The following is a 14,906-nucleotide window of genomic DNA, read 5'->3' on the forward strand; positions in this document are numbered from 1 at the left end:
GTATAAGAGGCCAGGCCTCAGGGATGCAGTTAGAGCACCTCAGAACGATACCTTCTGTCCGTTTCGTTGTGTTCTCCTCCGGAGAGAATAAAAACCTTGTTTCCTGCCTTCCAGTCTCCAGCGCCTGCCTCTTCAATAGTTTAACTTCTTTGTGGGTTCAAGAGGCGACACCGCCGGGCAATACTTAAGGATCTTATATTCTGGTTGGTAGTGCCCCCCAATTAGTTTCAACACTACACAGGAGCATATTTGACAAAACACAGGTAAGTGCTCTGGTACCATGTATCCATTACCAGGACTGCTCACATATGGGTCAGACTCCGGCAATGGTTAGGTGGTATTTGTCCACATATATCATGCATATGTGGGCATTCAACACATATGCAGTCAGAATGTACACACAGGCATGTATATGGAAATAATGCCCACAGCTGCAAGGCCACTGCAGCCACACCGCCAGCCCCTCTGGAAACGTGTAATAGGTGGTTGGTAGGCCACACGCGCAGTGGTCTCCTAGCGGTCCCGGATGCTGTTCTTTGGAGGTCATTCAGCCGAACTCAAAATAAGCTTCTAAAACTTTTTCTTTAGATGGGTCTTTTTTACTCTATGATTAGAACCTTTAGATAATGGTAAAATCTGATTTTTTATTACAAAAGTAAGGTTAGTTAAAGAACTCTTACTTATATATACTGTAATTTCCTTCATCCAATTGTAAAAATGTTATATACAGTATTTGACCACACAGGAGAAAATTGTGTATGCATTTACACTTTTTGATATATTGATTTTTTAGATGATACTAGCATACTTATTGTATTTGAATTCATACACATATATGTTTACTGAAAATCTGTATTTCCACAAAGTAAGTATTACAGGACGATGTGGATTTTTTCTAAAATAATCATAAACATTTATTAAAGCACCACCAGCAGAAGATAAATATAGGTCTTGGACATATTCAGACCTACTCTGGAAGCGGCTTGCAACTACCACAAAAGGGTTTGTTATTTTCTCTTTCCCTAGTATAGATTTCCACCAACCCAAATATGGATGGTAACTTGAGGCTTGGTAGAAATTCATAGTGTTTAAAATCAGAATGAGGCACAGTGATTTACAATAATCAAACCAAAATGTAAATAATAAATTTAGTAGTTGGTGGAAATGTATGCTCCATAGAAGCAATTTACCCTATTTTACATCTCGTTTACTGAAATAAAGTCAAATCAATCCTCCGAAATGTAGCAATCCTTAATGCCTACTGTATTAAGAGGGATATGAAAGAACTACTAGGTAACCTGAGACATTAAATGAAACCAAGAACCAGGAAATACCCAGAAATGCTGTCAAACATAACAATTTAGCATTTTACCCCTTTCCATTATAGAACACAAGTAATAGTTCCCCGTTAATCCATTTATTTAGCTCAACAAAGTTTATTTGGATCTACTTTCTATTTCTATACAACAAGCCATTTTCCCTCCAACATAAACCTACAAATAAATGATTTCTCACTTGAAATGGAACAAATAATGCTAACCTTATCATCACAGTTACAAAAGAGGTTTACTCTAAGCTTATCCCAAAAAGGTATAACAGATTTAGAAGACATAAGAAGTTATCATAAATAAGCTTCTTTCGTTCCACATCTCAAACAAGCTCCAGAATCCAATCTCAATTTAGCAAGTTTCCCAGGTGGCCATTGCAATCTCTAAAGTATTTTGCTGTATCAATCTCAACTTAATATCCCATCCGATGTTATGCACAGTCAATCAATAGATATCCCTTGTGGGGGCAGGCAGCTCACCAATTTCTTGACTCCAATTAAGTTCTATTTTGATCCAATTACAAAATCTGAACCTGGATGGAACATAAACAATGCTGTTATATAACAAAAGGAATTAAATGTATTGAAACATTGGAATTTCATGAGCGCCACTGAAGACAATACAATAGCTCAGAACCAATACCGGCTGCCACAAACCTTTGGCTCCAACATTCCAATGGCTGTCTTTCTGTTCTCCCTGTTTAATAATAATGTGTCCCCTAGTGAGTGGAATACTCCAATAACAATATACACCTTCTGTCAAGGGTTATAACTGTTGCTAAAGCCCACCACCCTCATTATAGGCCAAAACATGTTGACCAGACCTATGACTCAGGTGTAGAGCACTTACCAACCACTATTGCCATAAGCAGCCAGCTATAAAGCTTAAATAATTCACACCTATCCATTTACTAAGGAGTGAATCATGTGAAATGATTTTTTTTAGGCAGATGCATTGGATGTATTGAACATTAGAACACATACAATAATTTAAAACAAACCTACAAATGTAATAACTGAAAGGCATAAAAGTAGTAGAGGGAGGCTTAGGGAGAACCAAGTGAAAATCTGGATTAGTGGATTTTGACTAATAGGTGTATTTTTTGTGTTTCTAACATACATGATTTTTCTGTAAATTGTGCCTGTTGGAATCTTGGTTTGAGCAGAAAATGTCATGTGGTAAGCGTAAAACTGGTTGCATCTGGTGACCATATGCACAGTGAAAGCAATGTTCACCGAATGGCTGTAAAACTAAATGGGCAATGTAGTGACCTGCCATTTTGCTATCCTGTTTACTGGAGAGTATAACTTGTGTTGCAAATGGAAAACACAAGTGTTTCACAAGATGTGTCATATAATATGCATGGAAAAATAGCTGTTTCTCCAAGGCCTGATACAAATATCATGTTATGTTGAAAATAAATAAAATATTATTGTTTCTAATGATTTTTTACAAACTTAGGTGAATGTTTTGTAGTACAACATTTTAAATATTGAAGTACTGTATGATAAACACAGGGAAACTCTTAAGCAATCGAACAAAACACTGAATGGATTTTCTTTGTACCTATCTGTGTATATGGTTCAGGCTCATGTACACTAATGCAATAAACTGATTGACAAAGCTTCATAATTAAAACATTTTAAATAGTGTTGACAGTGCTGAACATTTATTTTTGCATTTCCATACTTAGCTGAAAAACAAGTGAATGGTATTTTACCTTAAACTGTGCTGGCTACCAGCATCTCCTTTGGACATTCTTGATACACTACTGCCTGACTGTGATGCCCAGCCAACTGATGATCCTGCCCAGGACTTGACACTTCCCACTGGCTCCAAACTTATGCTAGATGCAATACTGGAATAGCAATCCCTGAAAAAAACAAATAATTAATGAATTCATGAATATGTTCTAAATGTTAGGCATCTGGAAGCATTTCAGAATACACGGCTGTGCTATAGCACTATGTGGAAGAAGTTATTTGGATTCGAGATCATTCCAGAATATGGTCTAAAAAACGCTAACACACTCTATACGTGAGAAATATATGCATGTTTTTGTGTTCAATGTAAGCACTCTATTGCCAATTTTTACATTAAATAAAAAGTTCCTATACTAAACAGCGCTCATTTCCCTTTGCTGGTTGTAAAGAATCCCAAACAATTATAAGCAGTTGTTTTGTTTTTTAATTAATAAGATTTACAGTGTTATCATAAATGCATGTTTTCATTTGTCAATTGCAGAAACAAAAGCTTGATAACACTTCCATTGTCACACTCACTATCTTCCGAGCTTCCAAAAAAGTTGGAATTGATCAACCCTTGTTACAACTCTGTATAAACTATTTTTTGATAGGTAATTCATTTCACATGTTTAAACAATTTCATGACTATACTTCAGCCAGTAAAAGGGGAAGAGAAACATTTGAAAATTAGAAACCACCTTGTTTCTACATAACAGACATACATTTACAGTCAAGAAAAGACACTTGCCTGCATGGAGTGCTTTTTTCAGATCCAGAATTGTTATAAAAACAGAGGAATATAGAAAATAAATTGTAATTCTGTAATATCTATGGTAAATACATATATGTGAATATCTGTAAAATGTATGCATTTTGAGGTAATCTAATATTCAGTATCTGTGCCAGAATCACTTGAATCCCGGAGTCAAGATCAGAGAAATGTCATAGATTTATTATTCATTCAATTTGTATCATCATTCATATGGCTTGGCAACATAATGAAAATATTTTTGTCTTTACGATAAGCGCTTGTAGGGAGAGGAAAAGGTGTGCCTCGTTCTGAAAAATCTTGCTTAACTAAATTATAAAGCCATCTGTAGCTCAAATACTGGAATTATTTTTGTATATGCATAACATAACATCACAAATTTCAGTTGACGATAAAGGCTTTACTTGAAATGTCTTAGCATTCTACATGTTCACACTCAAAAGTGTGGGTTTACAGAGGTCATAAAATTGGGAAACCAAAATCATTGACGTGTCAAGTGATGTTTTGATATGCATATTTTGCCCAAACTTTCCAAGAAATATGTTTCTCATCGAGGGGTGCTTAATATCTTAAGAGAAGCTAGCAATATAATGTATTTTCCAAGTAACAGCATATGTGTAGGAAGTTACACAAGCTATTATTTGAAGATCAAGTTGAGAAACCTCGGACAAATTAGTTCTCTTCTACGCAACTTTGCCTTGCAATTATTATTTCAAAGCAAACTGCAAAGAAAACAAATACAATTAAAACCTAATAAAGGCATCATGTTTAATAATATACAAATACATTGCCATGGATCTACCATTACCGTTTCAAAATCAATGGAGGAGCCAGAGTATTAAATTAGCATCCATGCACAACAGTGCTAATTTATCAAATATACTATTATTTATAATATGAGGTGGGTGCATTTCTATCCCCTCACAAGTTTGTTAGAGCAGAAAAATATTATTGCAGAAATATTTTGTTTTGTTAAGAAAATATATACCAACTCAGGATTAGGGAGAGAGTGATAAGGTATTTAAGCATGGAAAGTAATTACAGATAACACCAGATTCCCAGGCTTTTTTTCTGTGACCAGGCACATTTAGGCCATACTGAGATAATATAATTCTTCCATCAGACAACTAAGAAAGCAAACCTCAATTTCACAGCAACTGATCAATAATGTTGTGCACAACAGTGTGAATGTGGCAAACAGAATAGCGACCCCATGGCTTACTTACGAATCTCTCTTTGAGCAGTATGATTCCACTGCTGTCTGGACGCTGTTAAAGGGGGAGAAAAGAGTACAAAAAAATAACTGCTGAGCATTTAGCAATGGGGTAGGATTTGGTCTAGTATAATGTGATATCATATGAAATGTAAACAGCTTGCTACTAGAAATGAAGTGTATGCATCAGTCAGTCCTGTGTTTAATTCCATTATATGGATGGAACACTAAAACCAATAAATAGAACAAAACTAAGAGACACAGCAATGACTGTGATTATTAAACATTATTAGGGTAATAAGTAAGTGAGTAGCTTATTATGCTACTCTTGTTGTATCAATATGCCACAGAGACGGCTTATGAACCACAGAGTGGACTTTTAAGTGAAACAACTAAAGAAGTTCTTTTAGTTAAAATAAACTTTCCGATCTTAGTAGACAGATAAGTCACGTTAAAGTTCAAACTTTTAAAGGCAACAAACTACTTATTAGTTTATTTTGTAAATAGAAAGCATATTCTATTGGTGCTATCCTAAATGAAAACTTGATTACAGATTCCTAACAGTTACTTGAGTCTAAAAAGGACATGTGGTTATATATCAAAATAACCTTGGGTATTTCAACTTCAATACTGGTGCATTGTCAAGCATTGTTTCCCATTTACGATATACATGATCCTGCCAAATGATCATCTTCCTTCTTCTATAATGCCTGCAATACCCTCATCTACTGACAAATGGACACTTCTAACATTCCTGGAGCATACACCACATTGTCTTTAGTGCAAACAATGAACAATAGTAGCTAGGATTCTATATAGCAATGCACTCTACTCCAGTTCTGGTCTTTGTCCAAACTAATGCAACAACTTTGAGAATAGCTACTCCAGAACCCAAATTCTTATCAAGCCAGACTAAACCTGAGTAATAAATAGCTTGCAACTAATTAGTGTAAACCCAGTAGTATTATATGACAAATAATATGTATATACTGTAAACAGTACATATTAGGAACTTCAAACTCTGTTGTTTCCATCCGTCTGTTCAGCCTTTTTTTAATATATTCCCACATTAAAAGGTGTCCGTTCAGAAGGAAACTTATGGGATGCCGGGTGGGATTCTTTGGTTTCCAATCATAAGCCTTCCTATTAATTGATCCGATTGAAAGTTAAATTATTTCAATGCCATCTGTGTAGTTTGACCTTTAACATAAAGGTGATGGCCAGGTCAGTTTGACCTACAAGCGTAATTACTCTTATAGTATAGGGACTATCAGAAGTGAAGGAACTGAGGTAGTCACATAGATAATATAATTTATATACTAGGAGAACATCTTGTCTCAGTTATAATTCTTCCTTTTTTCAACTATACATTATGACTTGTGACATTTGCCAATATTATATCCATACAAGAAAATGTGAAGCTTACAGTTACTTTGTACGATCTGAATGCTTTGGGTATGGTTCATACAGTTTGGTAGTGAGTGTTGACCTTACTGCAATTGAATATAACTGATATTGTGTTCTTAATGGGTTGCCTTTTTACACAGATATAACTGTCTACACAAATGGGGTTTGCAATTCTTGAAACTCATGGACAGCTGAAATATAGTTCTTTGCTTATAATTATAACTCACAGAGAAGGAAGAAGAAACAAAGAGACTGTTTGTTAGTAAAGTAAGCACTATTTTTGTAATTTTTGATTGGGGAGAGTACAGCACATACGTCTTGTTTGATTAAGATTAGTAGATACAATTATAACAAATCTTGTCAGTTGAATGTCCTCCAATGTGTTATGAGCAAACTGACCTACCACTTTGGATGCATCTGCGAAAACTGTGAAACTTTAATATAAAACATGACTTATAAATATTTTGTCTGGAATATAATGATTGTACAAATATTGATACTCTGATATTTGAACTTCTTACTATCCATCACTCAGGGAAGGAATGGATTTCATAGTGCAGGGAAATAATTATTTTGATTATTCTGGTTGAGACTGTAATTGTCATGTCTGGGATTTTGAAAAGGCGCTTCCACAATGAGTCCCAGTTTGCTCAAATATTTGTGTTCTTTCTTAGTTTGGTCATTGTACCGAGAACACAAGAAAATAATGATTGGGTTTTAATGTTTTTAAATTTCGAATTAAATAATCTATGCATTTGTATATGATGTTCACTTCCCTGTGGAAGTTCCTTGATGGAACAAAACACATTGGTTGTATGGATGAATAAATGGCTGTCTGGACACTGAGTCTCTGAACACACACTTTTATGCTTAGATTATATCAACACAAGAATAGGATGTCTGAACAATGTCTGTCTGAGTAATGCCTGTCTGAACAGATCATTTATTAGCTGGAACACATCAATAATAAAACGTAACACATAGATAGAAGTGACAACGTCTGAAGTGTCTAATTTAGATTAACTACAAGAAAACATATCACAAATATAAGCCTCTGTTAGAATCACTTGCCTCTACAGATTTTGGTCTTGAAGGTACAACTAAGCAGATGCATATATTGTACCAAAGGTGGTGATTTTCAAAGCTAGACAAAACAATTGAAAATTCCCAACAAAATTTGCTTCATTACCTACCATAGTAGTTGTGTCTTTGTGACAGAAGCACCCAATCCTTAAGTGAGGACTATGCAGACCTACAGTACATGTTGCAACTGTCAATAACAAGATTTGCAAATGGAAAAAAAGAGTAAAAGCTAGAGTCCGTATAGGGCATTTGAGTTGAGGGTGGGAGTGGATGGGCTATAATGACACCTAACCACTCTCTTCTCATCATAAGAACAATGTGGTTTTAGTCCCAAAATGGCAATCCATGTTATATTTTCTATAATTTAGCATGGTAAATGCTATTTTTGTAGAACAGCATGCCACTTTGAAAGTTGAATGGGGTCCTTGACGTGTGTAGCTGAGACTTTTTGTATTTTACTCCCCAAACTAAAGTCAAGTGGGGCATTTCCCTTGCTTGCACCAGGCTCCGTGTCATCCTAGCTTTAATATTGGGAATATCATAAGGGAGAAGGGAACTTGGAGAATGAAATGAGAGTAGAAAGTGAGGAAATCAGAGAACTTGAGAGGTGCAAAGAAGGGGAAGGGGAAGACGCAGTCAGAATAAGGAGGAGCCGGATGGAGCAGTATGAAGAAGGGATGTGAGGAAGTTGGAAATATTATGGTTAAGAATAGGAGGGGGGACGCAAAGAAAGGATGAGAGAGAGCAGACAAATGGATGAGCATGGAATGGAGAAGACAAAAAGGCCAAAAGGTGCCAAACTATATTTCTTTCAAAATCTAAATGAAGTTGATGAGCTCACTCGATTCTTGCAGAATGGGTGCTGGGATGGCAAAATTTGCCATGGCTGCTTTTGGTTCCTAGTTCGTCCCTGCTGGTAGATACTGTAGAAGGTACTCAATTTGAGTTATTATTCAACGAAGAATCTGCTTCATAACAACACAATCCAGGATCAGGATTTAAAACATGATATTATCTGCCATTAATTTCCTGATGGATAACCTTCTCTAGTCATAATCAGGTTTGACATATATGCCTTTTTGTGCTTAGTATATGAACTGAATTAGATACAAGTGAAAATAAGGCTCTGCTTTGACAACTGAAGATAGTACAATACTTCACTAGGAATGAATTAATAGAGCAGACTGTGAAGGTCCTCAGAGCTGTCTTTCGATGTGTTTATCATGAATATCCGGATGGACCCTAGCCTCCACAAACTATGTTCATCACACTGTTATAAAAATTGTTGAAAATAACATAATAAAAACATGCCTGTTGTTGTGCTAAATTATTTCCACAGTCTTCTGATCTTCGTGCACCATTCTGAAATTGGTTCTAAATAGTCAGACACATTAACCACTCATATAACTGAGTGTCACGAGAGAATTGAACTCTCAAAAGGGATTCAACAACAGTCTGATGATGTTATCTACAGATTCAGACTGTGCTCTCTAGTGTCCATGATGCAAGTGTCACATTTTAAGGGAAACTTTGAGCCATGAAATTATCTTATATAGGCTTACCGATTTTGAAAGAAATCTTTTCTGTTTAAGATTAGTAGATTTTATTTTGAAGTTATAAACAAAAGTTAAGTTGAGCTTTTTTCAATTGCATATCCGAACACTGGATGAATGCATTTTGTTTGTTTACTCTTTAACCCTACCATGTCTAACTTCTAAACACTGTAGTACAAAACTATTTGACCTAAAACATTTGCTGTGGTTAGCTTCACACCCGCAACATGTGTGCATTATTTTTGATGCAAGATTGGAAGCCTAACTGCTGCTCAATTGTAATGGTCTTATAAATATCATAACAATTTACACACATGAAATTCAGTGAGTGAGAGCTGTCATGTTTGGGTTAAAGAAGGAAGTACACATCTGTAGGCTGTAGGCCAGCCTATGGGTGCAACTAGTAATCAAATATATCTCTGCCTACCTGTTAATGAAATCCATTACAATAAGCTAGAATGATTACCTTTCAGTATCGCTGTCATCACTTGACTGCACTTCTTCCAGTGCTGCCTGAAGATCTGCAATTCTGCGAATTGAGGTTTCAAGATCAGCCTGTAATGTCTCCCTCACCGCTGACAGCTCTTCCAACTGTGTTTCCTAAGGATGTACAATGAGAAAAGAGTATTCATTTTAAATTCATGGGCTATTAGTAAACTACAGTCAGCTAAAATGAACACATCAGACATATTGATAATATCAGTGGTGGAAAATGACATATCGGAGTCAAGGCTGGCCTATGGCACACTTAGTGATAATGCTGTCTATTTATAATTCTGTAGCTGTTTTAGAGAAAAATATGTTATCTAAATAGTTTCAGTATATGTATATGTGTCCCCTTCCATTCTCTATTTCATACCCCTTAATCAATCAATCAACAACAATTTGTATAGCGCGCTACTCACCCAGTAGGGTCTTAAGGCGCTGGGGGGGGGGGGGGGGGGCGTTACTGCTCGAAAAGCCAGGTCTTGAGTTGTTTCCTGAAGGAGAGGTGGTACTGGGTCAGCCGTAGGTGGATGGGGAGGGAGTTCCATGTCTTGGCCGCCAGGTAGGAGAAGGATCTTCATCCAGTGGTGGCTCTGCGGATGCGTGGTACGGTGGCGAGGGCGAGGCTGGCCGATCGTAGCTGGCGGGTGGGTGTGTAGAAAGTAAGGCGGCTGTTGAGGTACTTCGGGCCCATGTCGTGGAGAGCCTTGTGTGCGTGGGTGAGGAGTCTGAACGTGATCCTCTTGTTGACGGGGAGCCAGTGCAGGTCTCTCAGGTGGGTCGAGATTTGGCTGTGGCGAGGGATGTCCAGAATGAGTCGTGCGGAGGCGTTCTGTATGCGCTGGAGTCTTTTCTGTAGTTTGACAGTGGTTCCCACGTAGAGGGTGTTCCCGTAGTCCAGTCGGCTGGTGACGAGTGCCTGGGTGACTGTCTTCCTGGTTTCGGTGGGGATCCATCGGAAGATCTTACGGAGCATGCGCAGGGTGTTGAAGCACGATGATGACACGGCATTGACTTGTCTGGTCATCGTGAGGGAGGAGTCCAGGATGAAGCCCAGGTTTCGTGCGTGGTCCGTTGGCTTGGGGGTGGTGCCCAGGGCAGGAGTCGTCCCAGGCGGAGGGCGATGATCCCAGGATGAGGACTTCCGTCTTGTCTGAGTTCAGTTTTAGGTGGCTGTTCTTCATCCACTCGGCGACATCTTTCATCCCTTCGTGTAGGCTGGCTCTGGCGGTGGCGGGGTCGTTGGTGAGGGAGAGGATCAGCTGGGTGTCGTCGGCGTAGGAGATGATGTTGAGGTTGTGTTGGCATGCGATGGCTGCGAGGGGGCTCATGTAGACGTTAAAGAGGGTGGGGCTGAGTGAGGATCCTTGTGGTACACCGCAGATGACTTCGGTGGCCTTGGATCTAAACGGGGGGAGGCGGACTCTCTGGGTTCTTCCGGCGAGGAACGAGATGATCCACTCCAGCGCCTTCCCTTGGATACCGATGTTGCTGAGGCGCTGTACTAGGGTGCGGTGACAGACAGTGTCGAACGCTGCAGATAGGTCCAGGAGGATGATTCTCTGTTGTCGAGCAGGGATCTGATGTCATCGGTGGCTTCGATGAGGGCGGTCTCGGTGCTGTGGTTGGCTCGGAAGCCGGACTGCGAAGGGTCGAGGGATCCGTTTGTCTCGAGGAAGGCGGCGAGCTGTCTGTTGACGGTCTTCTCGATGACTTTGTCAGGAAAAGGGAGGAGCGAGATGGGGCGAAAGTTCTTTAGCTCGGGGGGGTCTGCTGTTGGTTTCTTCAGGAGGGTGCTGAGCCCTGCGTGCTTCTAGCTCTCCGGGAAGGTGGCGGTGTTGAAGGAGATGTTGATGATGTCCCGGAGTTGGGGTGCGATGATGGAGTCGGCATTGTTGAAGACGTGGTGGGGGCAGGGGTCGGTTGGTGATCCAGAGTGGATGGTGTTCATCGTGCGGGTGGTGTCTTTGGTGCTGACCGGGGTCCAGTTGCAGAGGGTGGTGGTGGGGGGGGTTGGTTCGGTGGTTGGGTGCATGGTCTGTGCGTCGAAGCTGTTGTGTATGTCGGCGATCTTGCGGTGGAAGAAGGTGGCGAGTGAGTCGCAGAGGTCTTGCGAGGGTGTGATGTCATTGTTTCCGGCGTTGGGGTTGGAGAGCTCTTTGAGGATGCTGAAGAGTTCCTTGCAGTTGTCGGTGTTGTTGTCCAGTCGTTATTTGAATGTAGTCCTTTTGGTGGTGCGGATCAGCTGGTGGTGTTTGCGGGTGGCGTTCTTGAGGGCAGTCATGTTTTCTGTGGTCTGGTTGTGGCGCCAGGCTTTTTTTAGGGTGCGGCAGTTTTTCTTGGATGTTTTGAGTTCGTTGGTGTACCAGGAGGCTTTCTTGCTGCCGGGTCTGCTGGGAGGGTTCTTCAGTGGAGCGAGGTCGTCGGCGCAGTTGGTGAGCCACTGAGTGAAGGTGCGGGCTGCTTCGTTGGGGTCCGTTGCGTGGGCGGGAGGGTTCAGGCTGAGGGAGGTGGTGAGCTGGTCGACGGTGATCTTGCTCCAGTTCCTGCGAGGAACCTGTTGCGGGTGGTGGTGGGTCGTGGTTCTTCTGAAGCTGAAGTGGACGCAGCTGTGATCCGTCCAATGAAGTCCGGTGGAGTGGCTGAAGGAGATGTGCTTGCTGGAGGAGAAGACAGGATCAAGCGTGTGGCCGGCGTAGTGGGTGGGGGTGTTCACCAGTTGCTTGAGTCCGAGGTTGCCGAGGTTGTCCAGCAGGGTGGTGGTGTTGCAGTCCTTGGTGTTCTGCAGGTAGAAGTTGAGGTCCCCTAGGAGGATGTAGTCAGCGGAGGGGAGGGCGTGCGGGCTGATGAAGTCTGCGATGTCTTTGCTGAATTGGGTGCGTGGTCCCGGGGGCCTGTAGATGAGGGTGCCTCTGAGGGTGGTCCTGGGGTCGGTGTGTATCTGGAAGTGGAGGTGCTCGGTGGCGGTGAAGGTGTCGTTGGAGTTGGTCGAGATGCGGATGGTGTTCCTGTGGACGATGGTGATGCCTCCTCCGGTTTGGTTGACGCGGTCTCTCCGGGTGATCTTGTATCCGTCCGGGATGGCTATGGCGATGCCCTTCTCTCGTTGTTGCTCAGTCCACTTTTCTCTTTCTCTATCTCAGCCTATTTATCACTAGCAATGTATCTCTTCTTATATTGCTTTCTCCTTCTTCTCATACAAAAGAAAACATTGGCATGCTGTGTTCCAAATATGAATAATTACTTAAACAAAAAGTTAGGTCATCGATGTACAAATCTGCAAACCACCAGCTAACTATGGCAAAAGTTCAATTATTTGGAGACCATCTCAGGTCCCCATCATTAGAGAGACCTCATTGTAAATCAACAGTTCAGAAAAAGTTGCATTCTTACAGAGCTGATAGGCAAGGCCTTTATAAGATAATGCCACATAATTAAACATTTGAAAACATGTAAAGATTAAATGCAATGCTGCAATGAAACTAGATTTAAAGGTTTACCTCAGAAAGTAGCATTGAATTCATAATGGTACACATTTAGGTAATCCGGACAAGGGGCGGCCTGTACTGTTTATACTACTGGGTATGTTCGTGGCTTTCAGATACCTAACAAGGATGAATGAAGGCTGACATCTAAAGGGGTCATTATTGCTATTAGAACATGATCCCTTTGCATTAATATTCACAGACAAGAGGGCAGATCACACCGGGCAGCATTTGCGACCCACCCACTATTCCTTCATTAGAGGCTGCTTATTTTTGCTTCAGCTTGAACAACAGCACAGCGGCTGGCCAAAAGGAACCCTTCGAACGGCGTGCAAATCGCCACAAGAAAGAGCAGGCTGCAAATTCAACTTGATTAAAGCTGCCAGCTGTAAAAATTGCCATTTCTGTGGTGACAAGGTGAAAGATGATTTGTAGTGCAGACAGCGACAGGCCTTAGTGTGGGAGCCAGCAGACTGTCAGAGTAAATAAAGAAAGCCTCAGCATCACGGGGCGAGCAAGGCCTGGGGGGATAGTAAGTGAGTTCATAAAAACATGCAAAGAAATCTCTGTACGGAAAGACACAGGGACAAAATTACTTTTTTATGACTGCGCCACAGAAGTTTGTAGGAGCCTTATCGCATCTGCGCCTCTCGAGATTTCATTTCTGATGCAAGTGCTAATTTGCACTTAATTAAATCATTTAGGTTACAGGTGTACAGCCTTTTGGTTTTCGACAGGCTTAATTTGAATCAGTGCCTTGCTAGTTGACAATTAATCATTAACAATTAAGTAATGATCATTCTCAATCGAGTACTCTTTCACAGTTTTGTATTCTCTCCAGCAGCAACATGTTCCGACCGGCCATATTTTGAAGAGCAGCCTTCTGTTTAGCCAATGTATACGTAGGCACGGTGTGATGGCACGCTTGCTATTGGGTGGAATGTAGTTTTTTTCATTACTCTATTATGTGGTTAAAAGTTACAATAGCCTCAATCAATTTCATGCCGTTAAACACAAATAATATCACTTGAGAATGTAACATAGTCAATTATGAGCAGAATACAGAGAAATCTTATTTAATATTTTTAACACCTTAACCAGTTATTATATGTCTATCCTATTGCAGAAAAACACGGGTGTGTGCTGAGTGTGGAAGCCAGCCCTCAAGGAATGGCTAGGGAAAACACAGGGGCAGATTTACAAGCCCCTTGCGCCACTTTTGTGTCACTTTTCTCATGTTAAAAGTGACGCAAAAGTGGCGCAAGGGGCTTGTAAATCTGCCCCACAGTATTTTTATAAACACTAGAACGTGAACAGCCGGTCACCACACTATTGGGTAATTGTTTCAAGAAAATCCATCCAGTCTTAAAAGAAGACCACTCAGCTCTTTTTTATAATTATCTTTCAACCCAACTTAATGTATGCGAATGGGCTGGGATGAATATGTCATAAATTTGCAACCAGACATTTATGTATATTAAGCGGGGTCTGAGGATCATTAGCACACATTCAAAACAAATATTCAAATGTAAGTATATATAAATAAAACACAATTCATGTAAGGAATTATACTCAGAATCCATGTGGTGTGGGGTGTTTTTTGTAACTCAATTGCATGACGCAAAATGTTGCACCCCTCCTGCAGAATATGATGGGCGGCTCCTGAGTCTCCAAGAACCCCCCCTTCCCCCCCCCATTGTAAACATTGCCTAAAACAGTATTTGCTGCCAGATAAAGTTGGATCAAGCATGCAGGATCTCTGTATGCCAAGTACTGTGTGGCTCAAATCCGTATTGTGGATCAGAATACATATATTCTAAAAGGTAAGTTTATCAGT

General features: G+C 40.4%; 1 protein-coding gene across 1 annotated transcript in view; it reads right to left on the reverse strand.

The window, feature by feature from the left end:
- Positions 1 to 14,906, reverse strand: part of MYO18B (myosin XVIIIB) — a 1,710,199-nt gene that overhangs the window by 113,828 nt on the left and 1,581,465 nt on the right. The window contains exons 41-43 of the mRNA XM_078665559.1: positions 9,565 to 9,698; positions 5,069 to 5,110; positions 3,049 to 3,201 (exon numbers count right to left, since the gene is read on the reverse strand). Of these exons, the coding sequence (XP_078521685.1) occupies positions 3,049 to 3,201; positions 5,069 to 5,110; positions 9,565 to 9,698 (329 nt within the window). The remainder of the gene's footprint in view (positions 1 to 3,048; positions 3,202 to 5,068; positions 5,111 to 9,564; positions 9,699 to 14,906) is intronic.

The sequence above is a fragment of the Lissotriton helveticus genome, chromosome 11 (assembly GCF_964261635.1).
Source record: "Lissotriton helveticus chromosome 11, aLisHel1.1, whole genome shotgun sequence".
In the NCBI taxonomy this organism is placed as follows: domain Eukaryota; kingdom Metazoa; phylum Chordata; class Amphibia; order Caudata; family Salamandridae; genus Lissotriton; species Lissotriton helveticus.